Raw genomic sequence first — 16,726 nt, forward strand, 5'->3', positions numbered from 1 at the left:
TTCACGCACAACCATCTCTAGAGTTTACAGAGAATGGTCCGACAAAGAGGAAATATCCAGTGAGCGGCAGTTCTGTGGGCGCAAATGCCTTGTTGATGCCAGAGGTCAGAGGAGAATGGCCAGACTAGTTCCAGCTGATAGAAAGGCAATAGATAGAAAGGGTAGGATTTGATTTTCTTAGGATTTCTTAGCTTTTTTAGGATAAATAGGATTTAGTGATTCTCAAAGTGTAGTTTTGCAGTCTTTACAAACAAATAACATTTTAAAAATACACATAGGTAGTAGCAAAACTGACAAAAATACACATGTAAATACACAGTGATATCCATGTTGATGACTAATAATTTTACATATAATCTGATGATGTGCTTTATTCAGATCAGATTCACAAGGAAACTAGAATCTTCACAGCATCAAAGCAGCAGACCCACCGCTCTGCCCCGTTTTGTCCTGTTGATTCACATTTATTTGCCTTCAGCGTACGCTGGGGGAGCTTCTGCAGGAGGATGTTGAAAGTATGGTTCGGGCATTTCTTGAGGGCATTGGATATACTGTTGGGGGATTTCTGTAGGAGGGTGTTGAATTAAAGGGTTGCTGACCACAGGAATCTGCAGGATAAAGTGTACATGGTCAGCTTAAGTTATTGGTTGTTGTTATATTTCTTTGTAATATTTAATCAAAACCTTGAAATGATTAAATAAGTCATCATATTTAAATAAAATTCTGCAGCAACTTCTGGTTCACATGGACTTTAAGTTTATGGACATTTAAGGGTAAAGAATTAAAGACAAAAATTGGGTTTGTTGGTTCTTGTGAAACCTCAGAACTTCGACCCTTACAAGTAGCTATATTACTTATGCCTAAATTTATCTGATGCATTTCTCACCTGAGGATGACAGCAACAGGTGACTTTACAGGCAAACGCAGATAGCCAGATGGAGATGAAGAACTCAAGTATGGCGAACACCAGCAACACACCACTGATTCCTGAGAGGAGAGTCTGAGAGAACATTCAACATGAGCATACAGGATAACAACAACAAAGAGAAGTCAAGAATCTGTAGTCCTTTAGGTATACTGATGAAACTAAGTGATGTTTAAAGGTGCCATAGAATAATAATCTGGACATACCTAGGCATGCGTTTTCAGTACATGGAAATGGCACACCTTTGAAAGATTATGTGCATTTTAGTTCAGTTGCATTTACATTGATTAAACTCTGTTGTGATATGATGGGGTGACCTGTGCCTCAACCCCCACAAACTGATAGGTGTGAACTAAATGGTGTGAACTAAATTATAATCTCAATGGGTATTAGCAAAATACCAGCTGAAATATCTGATAAGAGGGTCCTGCTGAGCCTCGTAAACACAGAATGGTTTGTTTGATGCTAGTATAAAGTACTGTATCACAGACAGAACTTTGGGTTAAGTTACTTGAAGACCGACAAGTCAACATCACTACTGAGGAACTGCACTATTCTTTGTCTTCAATAAAGTCTTCTCCCTGTAAGAACTTTGGTCAGCTTACTTATTCTATGTATTAGAGTCATCATTGAAGAATAAGGTCAGTTAATTCAGACTTTTCCATTTAAGGGCCAGTTTCTTTGGTTGTGAATGGACCTATACATTTATTTATGGAGACATTTTGCACGTACCTAAGCCACATACCTTGTAGATATCAGAGAACTATTTAAACAGTGTATCAATGCATTCTATGGCAGCTTTAATTTCAATATTTGTATCCAGTGTAAATGAAACAGTAATATCTTGTGAAGTTCTGCACAGCATTGGACAGATGAGTGCAGATTACGCTTGATTTTCACAAGTTTACCAGTCACACAGTGATCTTACTGTAATTATAAAATAAAACATTAATACAATAATGATATCAATATAAGAGTTGATCACTTACCCTTTCAGAAAAAAAATAATCAGGGTGTCCACAGAACCCGAAGATGGGTGCTAAAGCCAAATTTAGTGAAAATACAATAATGGAAATGCCTGCAGCTATAGCACTGAAAATGTTCATCCCGAGGGAAGCTTTCACCTGCAGTAGAGGCACAGAAATAGAAAGGTTTTGTAACATGTTGTGTTAACACACTGTGGTTAAACAGATGATATATTATATGGAAATTGATCAAAATGAATTGACAAATGAATACAATATAGGATCTAAGCACCAAAGACTCGTGTGTATAAGTAATTACATGGAAAGTCTCTCTGTAGAACGTCTCATCACTAAACATTTGCTTGTAAATGTGATGAGTTATGATAAACACTGTTTCAGCTCCCGCATCAGGTTTATAATACGCCACAACTCCACACAGGAGATTAGTGTTGGAAAGCACTCTTATCAGAATGTTTTCTCATTTGGTCTAGTATATGCTTTATTTTCCATCTTAGTTAAATGCTGTTATTGAAGCAGTGGTGCGTGTGTTTTGGGTGAGACCACTGCGGTGCGCTGTTGTTATACATATATACAGTTGTGGTATTTTCACCTGATATGATGCAGAGTCTTCATATAAAACCAAAAATTAGTGCGGCTGGATTTACAACACGTCAATCCACCAACTTCTAAAGTTCATGAGAGTTAGTGGCTGTTTAACTGGGAGAAGTATAGTTTAAACTAGCAACCCAAACAGTGCGTGTCTATTGTAGATGAAACACTGTGCTAGTGTACCGGGGCAGCTGTAGCCGAATGTGGTTAGAGAGTTGGACATTTGATTTAAAGTTTTCAGGTTTGAGTCTTTAATTACTATTAATCCACACTATCTAGAGTTTGTCCGATTAAAATGTCACATTCAGGTTCTTTCTAGAGTTTCAGATCTTCAAAAGTTGTAAAGTCTGCTTTCAACACTATTAGCACAGGGGAAAAATGATGCACAAATCCTTACAAACCACATTTTACAAGCACCCAGAGTGTTTAGACCCATGAAAAGAACAAGTGTTGTGTACATACCAAACATAAACCGGCTGGTGAATTAATTTTGTTTTCAGCAGCAATGGAGAGCGAGCCTGCAGCAATGTACTGAGAACAGAGAGAAGAGCAAAGCTTAAAGCTTATGTTGGAAAATATATATACATATATACACACACATGGTCAGAGGTGGGTAGTAACGAATTACATTTACTTCGTTACATTTACTTGAGTAAAATTATTGGGTAACGTGTACTTTGAGTACATTTAAATAGGTGTACTTTTACTCAAGTAAATCACTAGTGAAAAATTATTACTCTTACTTCGCTACATTTCGCAGCGTTCCTCTGTTACGGTCAAATGATAATAAATATTATGAATATGTTTTGTTTACAAATATCGCGAGGCACTGCGTTGGAGAGGTTGTGTCGCGAGAGGTCGTAATAGAGACGCATCTTCTGCTTTCGGTTAGGGCGCGCACACGCCTGTGTTGGAATGATGGCTGAAGTCGAGTGTTGTAAAATGGGTGGGCCTTTAAGGGGCGGGACTGCAGTTTGGTGTGGGTGTGTGAAGCGGACAGGGAGAGACAGAAAAGAGGAGCGCTATTCTTTTCACAATGAGACTGCTTTGAGTGCTGTTTCCTCTTTGGTGACTGATTTAGTTAGATTAGAGATATACGAGTCCTCGTTCAGCCACAACGGTCACCGGCTGCAACGAAAAGAGAAGGGAGTTAACCCCGAAACTAATATTCTTCGGCCCTGGAGTAATAAGTGAATCTCCCCTGCTATCTCCAACACCACAAAGAGGCAGAGCAGGAAAGGTTAACAAGACGTGCGAGTTATACTCCGGTCACGCTATGGCCATCTGGGGTTCCCAGAAGGACGGTCATGCTGTCTGTGAGTTTATCGGACGAGGTCACCCGGCCTCAAGTTCAGTCTGTTTTCACTCCAAGATGTCCACAAGAATAGTTTGATAATGCGATGCACGCTGTACATTGAACTGACGTCGCAGCATATACATGATTTCCAGCTCCAACCTGAAACAAGTAGCAGTAAGCATCCAAATTATACCAATTTGAATCTTAGTAATGGCAACTATGCAGGCCCGTAGCCAGGAGAGTTCGGGTGGTTCGAAAGATCCACCCAAAATCCAAAATCTCATACATTGTAAATGAGGTGAACAACTGCAAAAAGTTCCACATTTTGAGAAAAAGAACCACCCCTAATTCCAGGCTGGCTACGGGCCTGCTATGGGATAACCAAGTAGCTGTTTATTTGAATAACTGATTATCCCAGTACATATAAAGCTGCGCTCACACTTGACTTTTCTTCCCATAGACTTCCATTCATACGCACGCGAATGCGTCAGACCGGAAACGCAAGGTCATGCGTCTAGTTTCGCATGTTGCTGCAGTGCAAAGTTCAAGCTTGGTGAACTCTAACCTGCGAAATCGCATCACTTGACTGCGTGAGACCAATCGAGGATCAAAACACGACCTCTCTAGACTGAAATTTAAAACATGGAGCAATCGCTGGCTTTATTAATATCTAATCATCTTATTTAATCCCGCCCCTTTTCACAGCGCCGTACGACAGAATTTCGCACACACAAAGCTCATTGTGACCGTAGCTTTAGTCCTTCAGACAGTTAATAATTAAAAATATAACATTTAAATGTTATTTTTAACATAAAATGGTTTATATATATATAGTTTAAGACAGAATTATTAGCCCTCCTTTGAATTTCTTTTTTTAATATTCAAATGATGTTTAACGGAGCAAGGATGTCTGGTATTATTTTTTCTTCTGGAGAAAGTCTCATTTGTTTTATTTCAGCTAGAAAATGCTCATTTAAATTTTTTATAAACCATTTTAAGCACAAAATTATTAGCCCCTTTAAAGATATATATTTTTTTCTCGATAGTATACAGAACAAACTATCATTTTACACAACACAATCTCACGGCAATTCGTAACTTTTTGATTTAGTGGCTAATTCGTACGATCTAATTCATACAATTTAGTACGATTTGCTCATCCGCCAATGACGGTTGGGTTTAGGGGTGGGGTTAGGTGCCACGCCTCCTTTTTAAAATCGTACAATTTCGTACGACTGAACTCGTATGAATTCGTACGAATTAGCCACTAAACTGTCAAAACGTAAAATACTTACGTTTTCTCGTGAGATCAGGCTGTTATACAATAACTTGCCTAATTACCCTAACTCTTCTAGTTAACCTAATTAACCTAGTTAAGCCTTTAAATGTCACTTTACACTGTATACAAGAGTCTTGAAATATATCTAGCAAAATTATTAACGGTCATCATGGCAAAGATAAAATAAATCCGTTATTAGCAATGAGTTATTAAAACTATCATGTTTAGAAATGTGTTGGAGAAATCTGCTCTCCATAAAACAGAAATTAGAGAAAAAAATAAACAGGGGGCTAATAATTCAACTGTATATGTATGATTAATAATTAATTAGCCCCCTGTATATTTCTCCCCAATATCTGTTTAACAAAGATTTTTCAGCACATTTCTAAACATACTAGTTTTAATAACTCATTTCTAATAACTGATTTCATTTATGCTTGCCATGATGACAGTAACATTTTACTAGATATATTTCAAGACACTAGTATTCAGCTTAAAGTGACATTTAAAGGCTTAACCAGGTTAAAGTTACGGTAATTAGGCAAGTCATTAATGATGGTTTGTTCTGCAGACAATCAAATATATATATTGCTTAAGGGGTCTAATAATATTGACCTTAAAACGGGTTTAAAAGGATTAAAAACTGCTTTAGCTGAAATAAAACAAAGACTTTCTCCAGAAGGAAAAAATATTATAGGAAATACTGTGAAAAAAAAAAAACACAGGAGGGCGAATAATTTTGACATATATATATATAGTACATATTTACTTGAGTAATTTTCTCATCGGGTACTTTTTTTTTACTCTTACTTTAACTTTTAAGATTGTTACTTTTACTTGAGTCAAAATTTCCGCAAGTATTGTACTTTTACTTGAGTATAGATTTTGGATACTCTACCCACCTCTATACATGGTACTCAACCAGAATGAGCATTTTACTGCCACATTGTCACACTGGTAGACAAGGATGGTTATCTTTTCAGTTTTATTCAAAACAAAGCCACTAATCAAAGTGAGGAATCAAAGGGATGATATTAAAGCTGTAGCGGTGTTCTTTAACAGCACAGTCAATGTAAACATCTGATGTTATCGATCTCACTGGTAGTTCCCTCGAAGGAACATCAGCTGGTGAGTATACAGACACAGTTCATCTAGTACAGGGGTCACCAATCTCGGTCCAGGTGGGCCGGTGTCCCTGCAGGGTTTAGCTCCAACTTGCCTATACACAGCTGCCTGGGTGTTTCAAATATACCTAGTAAGACCTTGATTAGCTTGTTCAGGTGTGTTTGATTAGGGTTGGAGCTAAAATCTGCAGGACACCGGCCCTCCAGGAACAAGTTTGGTGACCCCTGATCTAGTAGATAACAGATCTTCTAGTAAACACCAGATAAGAATAATCACTTCCCTTGATCAGTGTGAAGAACTCGAAGACTCATAAGGAACAACCATGGAGGAAGAAGAAGTGTACACGCAGAAGTGTAGATGAGGACAACCAGTCCTTGGGTGATGGGGAACAGGTGCAATCAATTAGATGGCTGGTAAGAGTTCACGGGATTGGATGGAGTGGTTTGTGAGGGAAAGCGATGATTGGGTGAGCAGGAACGAGCTGGTAATGTGACACACATGAAGCACTTCCTCAACCGCTAAACGCATTTGCATACTTCTTAGTTATACACTAGACCTATCAGACACACTGGCCACAGCATAAAGTGAGCTGATGGGTCCAATCACAGTGGTTTGTTGGAGAAAATCCTCAAAGAAACCTTTCAGCACAAACAATAATTGACAAAGAGCTAATGCAAACTGCGGGGATATAAACACACTAACTACATTAGATAACTGGCAAGAACCTTGCTATAACACATGAGAACCAATCAAACGTCATAGCTACTAACAAGTGATCTCAAACCTGTCAGGAATCTGCCACTTCGGTCTTGTCAATTCTTGTTTTGGTGGCAGAGTTCAGACACTAGTCCTGTCTTGTCTTGTATGTTGTGCTCAGCTCGAGTTTTCTCAGCTCGATCACTCCTTTCCTGTCATTTTCTGTGCTTGTCTTTTGTACAAACGCCATCTTGGCTGTGCTCAGGATGGTGACTCTCGTCCTGGTGTGTGTCTTGTTTGCAGCATGGTGTTTTCGGTCTCAGAGCTCTGTCTATTTGGTTTCTCACTATGGGCTCGGTGTGAGTAGGCCACATTAGCGAACAGCCCACATTAATGCTATGAAGGCCACATTTGGGCTTGCCCATTCAGGCCCAGAGCAGGCTGCCAGCTCAAGGCCTTTAAGAGTTTGTTCAACAGCAAAACGTTGTCTCATGAGGCCCACACAGGTCCTGGATGGACATGCCCCACTTTAACCTGAGAACTCCCTCATCCTCCATAGACCGTGATGATCCAGAGACATTTAAAGTTCAGAAAAGGAACAAAAACATCATCAAATGTCACTTCAGTGGTTCAACTGTAGTCAAATGAACCTCCAGGAACACTTCTGTGTGCCAAAATAATGTAAATAATTCATAATATCAGGATATTAAAATAATTCCATATCAGATCAGGGAGTCTGTTTGTGTGCTGCAGTGCTGCCTCTAACGGCAATACGTGATACCTAGTCAACATGTGCACAAAGCATTTTCATGTTCTTTTAGTTGCTGTAAATGTGACAGTAAGATGTATTCTGGTTGATCACCCACCGTAGCTTGTGTTATCAAGGACAACATGTTAAACTGTAAAATTGTTTCTTACAATTAGAGATCCCCAGTAAGAAGCACCAGTGTTGATGAAGAAAAAATGTTCATAACCTGTACACATGACTCCAAACAACAAGGTCAACACACCGATCATTATCTGGACAGTCTGTGAGGAATAAGAGAGAAGCGTGTAAGAAGGACGAGAGTATTTCATGAAGTAAAACAGATTAACATGCTGTGTGTTATCTGGGTTTAAGGAAAATATCTCACCCCAAGGGCTTTCGGTTGGCCTCTCAGAAAGAGCTGAATTCTTTGAAGAGGTGAAACTCCTGCTACATGCTGTATGTGAACAGGCACAGAAGAACTGGTCCCAGTCACAGTTGCTGTTTGTGTCAGTGGCTGAAGCTGGATGACAATCGTTGAAGGATTCATGGCTCCGACAGTCGACATTTCAGTTTCAGAGTATAAAATCAACCTGTGCAAAATCATAATGAAGTAAAAGAGGATACCATTATCAGTACAATATAGACACTGGTAAAGCTTTTGTCTTCAGCTTATCTTTGACAGAATGTGTCTTTACATCTGAAAACATGAGCTGCAGCACTCAGGAATGGGTTTTTTTTATTTAAAGTATATCCGGACACAAGTTTCACACCACATTGTTACGGTGCCAGGTCTATTTTTGTGGTGCTGCTTATCTTTAACTAAACGGACAATGCATTGATCACCAAAAGCACTCTGAATGACAGTAAAAAAGTAGCAATTTAACCAAGTATGTGCATTGGAAATCCACTGATTTTTAAATATTCAATCAAATTAACCTCAAAATACAACAAAGATTAATGAAAAAAAAAACTTTAAATAATTTGTACTTTTTTTAACTATGATATACATCGCATTGTCAATCAAACAAGGTATCACAAGTGAAAAAGACAATGAATGACAATCGTCTGATTTGTATTCGTTTATTAATGTTTCGATCTCAGCATTCTCTAAGAGCTTCGTTCTTTAGTCTTTGAATGATAACTTCTGAGGTACAAACAATCATATAGTCACAGAAGTACTGGAATAACATTTTATGGCTCAGATATAAACACTGACGATTATGGTACAGATTAAAATCAACGTTTAAAAGAAATTTGACGCTCCAAATGAAGGTTGTGATAATTACATTGTTAAGCCAATAGGTGGCGACAACAGAACATAAAGCTTGTCACTTGTAAGAGTAGTCTGGAAAGCCTGTCAGTGCTCATTCTGGTCAAACGACTCGATTAAACAAATCATTACATTACAATAAGTTATTTAGCAGACGTTTTTGTCCAAAGCGACTTACAATTGAGGAGGCATTCAGAGATTCAGCAACAAGAGGCAATACACACAAGGAGTACTAATGAAAGTCAAAGTGAAACAGAAACTAAAACAGTTTTAAAGAAAATACTAAAGGTTCAGGTTCCGTCTCATCAAATATTTATTACGTCGCATATTTATTATACATTTATATATTATACATGTATTTAAACATTTATTATTATATACGTTAGCTCCCCTGTATCTCTCAACAGTTTAAAACTAAGAGAATACGCTATGATAAAGGTATATTTCACACAAATGTAAATAGCCTTTCCTAAACCATGCTAACGTATGAATCGTTAAGTTTAGTGTGTGGAGCGATAGAATGTCGGTCCACAAGACAATAAACATCCACTGTAAATGGTAAATGTGGCAGTTTTCAAAGAGGAAGTGGAAACTATAGCGTATCTGACTCCATTGCTCAGGCTGGAAGTATGGATTTGCAACTATCGCTTTACTGGATGTGTGTTCGACCGTCCATGAAAAAGGCCTATTGTAATGCGTTACTAGGTGGTTGCCCTGTTGGCCTAATTAACAAACTATTCTGGTTCAAAATGCAGCTGCTAGAGTGCTTTCTAGAACAGAAACATGATCATATTACTCCTGTTCTTTCATCATTGCATTGGCTCCCTATTAAATATCGTATAAATTTAAACATTTTATTGACTACCTACAAAGCCCTGAACGGCTGAGTTCCCCGGTAGCTCCTGGTGTATTATAGCCCCTCAAGTCCTCTATGCTTAATTAATTCTGGACAATTGATTATTCCCAGAATATCAGCATCGACTGTAAGCGGTAGATCTTTCTCATATCTGACACCTAAACTCTGGAACAGCCTTCCTAGCACAGTTCAGGAAGCAGAAACACTCTGTCAGGTTAAAACTAGATTAAAGACACATCTCTCTGCATTAGCATACACATAAACACACATGCTGTTGAAATCCAAATCCTTTAAAGGATTGTTAGTCTGCATTATTTAGGGCAACTCGGAGCCAGGAACACTTCCCAAAAGACATTATAGTTTGAACAGCATCTGTGCTCATGTTAGTCTGTTTTTATTATTCCCAAGGTTTCCATAATCCTGGACCAGGCCGTATCCTGAGCAGATGCTGTGGTGGTCATGAAGGAGTGGAAAGACTGATTCCTGTAAGACCCCAGTGACAGACGACTCTTCGCATTGATCCTGAAGGGTCAGCCTGTACACCAGCCGGTGACCTCTCCCACCTTCAGCTTCTCCATGAAGGACGTCCAGAAGATTGGCCAGAGGAGAAATGGTCGTGCACAACTGAGCCCGGATTCTTTTTTTTCTCTTCACTTTCGGCAATTGGTGAAGTTTGTTTCTCGCCGCTGTCGCCACTGGCTTGCATGGTTTGGGACTTGTGGAGCTACGCTTTGCTCTTCAGTATTTGGACTTTCAGCAGTGAAAATTAAACCACACTGAACTAAACTAAACTTAAACTCTGAAAACTGGTCTGACACAGTCTAATAAAGGGACTAAGCTGAAAAGAAAATGAATGAATGAATAATGGACGGGTCTTTCTTCGAAGACTATCATTAAAGACCCCGCTGGCCTATACATCAGGGAGACCTTTGGAGTATACCACCAACTTTTCCAAGACAATGACCCAAAGCACACGGCTGCAAGTAAACTCATTGCCGTGGAGGGTATTACCTGGGTGAAGACTCCAGCACAACCGCCTGATATGAATCCAATTGAGATGGTGTGGCCATTAAAGACTTCAATAGAAAAAAGCAAAGCAAATGCGAAGGCTGATTTAATTGCTGCCATAGATAAGTTCTGCTTTGAGGAACTAACAGATATTACATGCAACAACTACATAAATAGACTGTTTAAAGTTCTATTAGTCATGGTTGAGAAGCAGAGTGGATACACTGGAATATTGGAGGGCTAACATGTCACGACACGACTGTAGTTTCATGTATGGTGTACTTTCAAAAAATTAAACCTGACTGCAGGACCATTTTGTCATTGCTTGTGGTTACTTTTGGCTGAGAACGTCTTCTCTTAATAACTTTGTACTGGGGAAATATTCTAAACAGACTGTTGAAATTTCCAAACCAAATAAAAAAAGATGTACAGCTGCCAAGAATTCAATGTCTTCCTCTGAAAAAATGTTCTTGCTCACAAACAAAACAAAAACCCTCCCCAGGCCTTAATGTTACTGCAGATCACCAGAAAGCCGGTCAAACTGGTTTTGCACCTTACAACTTGCTGTGAATGTAAAGGTAGAGAGGGATTCCTTAGCACGTGTGTTTGGACAGTGGGGGAAACTGAAGCACCTGGAGGAAACCCACGCCAACACGGGGAGAACATGCAAACTCCACACAGAAATGCCAATTGATCTAGCCGGTGTTACGGTTTAACTAGTGACCTTGTTAACTGGTGTCCCTTTCCAGATGTAAGCTATTTTCTTTTGCAGAGTCGTCACTTTTTCACAGCAACAAAACATGCCCATACCAAATAAAGCTTCTTATTACTTAGTGTTATTGTGAGCATTATTGATTTTAATATCTGTGTAGCAGAACAGTATATAATAAAAAATTTTAATTTACATGTCATCAACGGGATTCGAACTTGTGTAGTCAAAAGGTTCAACATACGCAACAATGAACTTATCTAACTGAGCTACACAAAAGCAGTCTGTTTTAATATCTTTATCAGTCAAAATATGCTTTGCTGTGGTTGTGGACCCGTGTTGACATGTTTCCATCGATCTTAACATGTTGTTACATGTACTCGCGTTAACGTGTTTCTACAAACTCTCCCACTGATAGAGTAGCTCTGAATGACAAAACCATGTTTCATCAGATGCTCAAACCATGTTTTTTCATAGTTGTAGACTTGTGTACCTGTGCCTTAGGAGTCGTGTTAACTCGTGACCCATGCTTACACATCAGAATCAGAATCGGTTTTATTGCCAAGTGTGCTTCACACACACAAGGAATTTGTTTTGGCTACAGAAGCTTCCAGTGTACATAAAGTGACAAGTGACAACACAAAATAATCTGAGAAAATAAAATAATAATAATAAAAAATGATGAACATTAAACAGATGCAGTTAGTGAAGAAACCTGGATGTTGAGTTGTATGTACAGATTGTTATAAATATACAGGTTATAAGGTGCTGTGTACAAGTGCGAATGTAGAAAGTATTGCATTGAATATTGATATAAGGTGCTGTGTACAAATGCGTATGAGAAAGTATTGCACATATTTATTGCACAGTAGGGGAATATTTAACTGTTCATAAGGTAGACAGCCTGAGGAAAGAAACTTTTCCTGTGTCTGGCTGTTTTTGTAATCGGTGCTCTGAAGCGCCGACCAGACGGTAACAGTTCGAACAGGTAGTGTGCTGGGTGTGAGGGGTCCAGAGTGATTTTGCGAGCCCTTTTACTCACTCTGGAAGAGTACAGTTCTTGAAGTGTAGGAAGGGTTGTGCCAGTGATTCGTTCAGCAGTCCGGACTATTCGCTGTAGTCTACGGAGGTCAGTTTTGGCAGCTGAGCCGAACCAGACGGTGATTGAAGTGCAGAGGATGGATTGGATGACAGCTGAGTAGAACTGTACGAGCAGCTCCTGTGGCAGGTTGAACTTCCTCAGCTGACGAAGGAAGTACAGTCTCTGCTGGGCTTTCTTCACAATAGAGTCTATATGAATGTCCCACTTCAGATCCTGAGAGATGGTGGTGCCCAGGAACCTGAATGACTCTACTGCAGCCACAGTGCTGTTCATGATGGTGAGTGGGGGGAGTGCAGGGGGGTTTCTCCTGAAGTCCACTATCATCTCCACTGTTTTGAGCGTGTTCAGCTCCAGGTTGTTGTATCTGCACCATAACGCCAGCCGCTCCACCTCCTGTCTGTATGCAGACTCGTCACCGTTCTGGATGAGGCCAATAACAGTAGTGTCGTCTGCAAACTTAATGAGTTTGATGGAGGGGTCTTTTGCAGTGCAGTCGTTGGTGTACAGGGAGAAGAGCAGTGGAGAAAGAACACATCCCTGGGGGGCACCAGTGCTGATGGTGCGGCTGTCGGATGTGATTTTGCCCATTCTGACTAGCTGCTGTCTATCTGTCAGAAAGCTGGTGATCCATTGACAGACAGAGCTAGGAACAGAGAGCTGGGCCAGTTTGTACTCAAGCAGTGATGGGACGATGGTGTTAAAGGCAGAACTGAAGTCCACAAACAGAATCCTTGCGTAGTTCCCTGGTTTGTCCAGATGTTGTAGGGTATAATGCAGTCCCATGTTGACTGCATCATCCACAGACCGGTTTGCTCAATAGGCAAACTGCAGGGGGTCCAGCAGCGGTCCAGTGATGTCCTTCAGATATGCTAGCACTAGTCTTTCGAATGACTTCATGGCCACAGATGTTAAGGCCACAGGTCTGTAGTCATTGAGTCCTGTGATCTTTGGCTTCTTTGGGATTGGGATGATGGTGGAGCGCTTAAAGCAGGATGGAACTTTGCGCTGTTCCAGTGATCTATTGAAGATATGGGAGAAAATGGGAGCCAGCTGGTCAGCGCAGGTTCTCAGACAGGCTGGTGAGACACCATCTGGCCCTGGTGCTTTCCTTCTCTTCTGTTTACTGAACATCTGACGCACATTATCCTCACTGATCTGAAGAGCAGGGGGGGAGAGGAAGATGGCTGGAGGTGTTGATGGCTGTGTAGGGAGATGGTCCGGGCTGTGTTGATGTGGTGTTGATTGCTGTGTAGGGAGACGGTCCGGGCTGTGTTGATGTGGTGTTGATGGCTGTGTAGGGCGATGGTCCAGGCTGTGTTGATGTGGTATTGATGGCCGTGTAGGGCGATGGTCCGGGCTGTGTTGATGTGGTGTTGATGGCTGTGTAGGGAGATGGTCCGGGCGGGTGTGAGGTGTCTGGTCATAGGTGTCAAACCTACAGTAGAACATATTCAGCTCGTTTGCAATATGTTTATTGCTGTCGATACTGGGGGACGGTGTCTTGTAATTAGTGAAATCTTTTAAGCCTCTCCACATGTAACGTACATAAAGATTTAACAAAAACTGAATACAATGACGATATTATTACGCAACATATTATGTCTAAGATATATTTAATATATAATATTATGCAACAGAATATTAGAATATTATGCAATCAGAATATAATAGAGTCCCATTGACTCGTGTTAACCTGTGCCGACAAAGTCACACGAGCTGATATTTTCTCAGAATAGCTCTAAATGACAACGATGTTCCGCTAGACAGCCTTACGTTATAAATCGCAGTCTTCCTCTATTTTATTTTAAACAGAGTTAAAAAAATCAGGCTAGATAAACAAAACTCGTACATGGGATTCGAAATCGCAAAGAAAAGAGACACGTCATAAGACAACCTACCTGTCTAACTGAGCTACCAAAGACTGACTGTTGTTACTTTTTGTAGTTTTACCACAAGTAGCCAAATCATGTACATTGTGCCTTGGTACAGATGCGACCAAGATAGTACATTCAAATGTTGCGATTTTCAAGTAATATTCGGACTTCTTTGTGTGTAGTTTTGAGTAGCTCAGTTAGATATATTGATTGGTGCGTGTGCTTAACCTTTTGACTACACGAGTTCGAATCCCGTTGATGACACGTAAATTATATTTATTTTATTGATTAATTTTGGTTATATACTGTTCTGCTACACAGATATTAAAATCAATAACGCTCACAATGACACTGACACCAAGTAATAAGGATCTTTATTTGGTATGGGCATGTTTTGTTGCTGTGAAAAAGTGATGAATCTGCCAATTTGCAACTGTAAATAGCTTACATCTGTGAGGTGACAGTACTAATCACTGAGGCACCCCAAAGCACAAACCAGTACAGAATACTGACGTGTGTCTATCAAAGATGATGTAAAAGTCACATGAATTCCTGCATACCCGTTCACACTGCGGTCTGATTGCAGAACATCAGATTTGTATCAGATTTAACACCACGTATGAAAGTGGCACAAATCAGAATTGAAAAGATCAGATGCCATGTGGTTTGGGCTGTTCACACTGCCATGACCAAAACAGATCTGACTCACATGTGGGCAAAAACATCAGATTCGGGCCACATTGACCTGCAGTGTGAACATAGCCTAAAGTCACTTTGTTAAACTGTAGAGTTGAATTTTCAACATCAAAAGAGGTCAGAGCAGAGATCAACATCCCATAATGCAATTCACCACCAGAAATCAACCAAAAACACAAAATACGGAAACTTTTTTAATTAACAGAGGCGTAATGATCACATGTGTTTAATCAATGGAAAAATCACAGTTTAAAATGATCTACATCACCTACATTTTAAAAGCCCTTTAAGGTCCACTTGTTACCAAGTAAAGGAAACGTATTCATTATTATTACTTTAGAAAACCCAGATATAAAAGTATTTTTGAGTATGTAACGTACTGTCTTACCAGAAGCAGAATCCCGTCTTCAGGTGTGCTTTTAGACTTTCTCTTCTGCTGTAACTTTACACCAGTGCAGTGTTTCCCAGAAAGCAACAGGAAGCAGGAGGAGTTTGCTGCAGAGGGGCCAGCAGGTAAAGAGCCTCTCCCTCAAGCTCTCACACTACTACATTTTCTAACAGTGGAGAATATCTATGAATATGATGCTCCAGGTCAAAGAGACTCTTGAGTGCAAACGAACTGAAGATCAATGGGTTGCCGATAATAATGTATATAAACCGCCTACTACTCAGTAGGTACTGCATGTGAATTTAAACGTACTACTCTGTCATTAGAAAAGCACGTTATGAATGTGTGAAGTATGAATGTGAAAAGTATGAATGGAATTCAAACGTACTACATCCACCATTTTGTCAGGGTCACGTGACCTACCTGCGTCAGTTGTGTCGCTTCACTCCCATTAATGAATTCACTCGCAGTGCATCATGGGATAGCGCAGCGTGCATGGGATGCGCACTTCAGAATTTTGCCGGAAGTAGTAGGTCATCCGGGTACTTCTCGCATACTGATTTTAAAATTGTGTGAATTCAGACATACTACTCGGCTCGCTGGTTTTAGCGTACTGTATAATATGGAAGTATGCAGTTTCGAACGTAGCCCTACTGTACACCTGGCGTTGCCCTTTGCAGCTAAACACTACTGATGGCTGACAGTTAATGTTAGTTATTCGAGAGCATTATCAATATCATTGACTACAGTGAGTTTAATACTAGAAGTCGTTACATTATTAGATGTAATGTGGATGGTAATATATAATACAATAGTTAACTTACCTCGATAAAGACCTGTTGCTCGCTCGTCACTGAAGGGAGTGCACGCCCAGTCCAATCGTGCAACCTATGACCACAATCAAGATTGACCATCTTCATTTTTACATCTGAGAATGTCCAGATCATCGCACCCACAGACCTGATAGTATGGCTTTTTCTTTTTCCTAATCATACAAATCATTTTTAAAACCCAAATTCTTCCAAAATCAAAAAATGTCTTGAATGAAGATTGCCAGAAAGTCAGTGGTGATCCTGTCTGGGTCCAGCGGTCGGCCACTTGATTTGCTAGCCTGATAGTGTCTTGGGGTTGGAACTAAACTTTGTCTTTGCTCTCCAGGACTGAGTTTGGGCACCCCTG

At 40.0% G+C, this 16,726-nt stretch overlaps 1 protein-coding gene across 2 annotated transcripts; it reads right to left on the reverse strand.

Moving 5' to 3' along the window:
* Positions 1-338: 338 nt before the first annotated feature.
* LOC130221996 (membrane-spanning 4-domains subfamily A member 4A-like) lies at positions 339-15,628 on the reverse strand. Of its 2 annotated transcripts, none has more exons than XM_056454597.1 (7): positions 15,548-15,628; positions 8,030-8,234; positions 7,815-7,925; positions 2,962-3,030; positions 1,915-2,049; positions 887-1,000; positions 339-608 (listed from the first exon to the last, which is right to left on the reverse strand). In XM_056454597.1, exons 2-7 carry the CDS (start codon positions 8,207-8,209, stop codon positions 465-467), a joined length of 753 nt encoding a protein of 250 aa, XP_056310572.1. In that variant the 5' UTR covers positions 8,210-8,234; positions 15,548-15,628; the 3' UTR covers positions 339-464. The 2 variants fall into 2 exon arrangements, with proteins under 2 accessions (XP_056310572.1, XP_056310573.1); XM_056454598.1 differs by having other exon boundaries at positions 15,540-15,602.
* Between the last annotated feature and the right edge of the window lie 1,098 nt (positions 15,629-16,726).

This window comes from Danio aesculapii, chromosome 4 (genome assembly GCF_903798145.1).
Source record: "Danio aesculapii chromosome 4, fDanAes4.1, whole genome shotgun sequence".
In the NCBI taxonomy this organism is placed as follows: Eukaryota; Metazoa; Chordata; class Actinopteri; order Cypriniformes; family Danionidae; genus Danio; species Danio aesculapii.

Coding starts and splice junctions, on each gene's coding strand:
- LOC130221996 (XM_056454597.1), bottom strand. CDS start 8,209: ATGTCGACTGTCGGAGCCATGAATCCTTCAACGATTGTCATCCAGCTT. Junction 2,050..2,961: donor CACCAGCCGGTTTATGTTTG/GTATGTACACAA, acceptor CCTCTACTGCAG/GTGAAAGCTTCCCTCGGGAT. Junction 1,001..1,914: donor ATTATTTTTTTTCTGAAAGG/GTAAGTGATCAA, acceptor ATGTTCTCTCAG/ACTCTCCTCTCAGGAATCAG.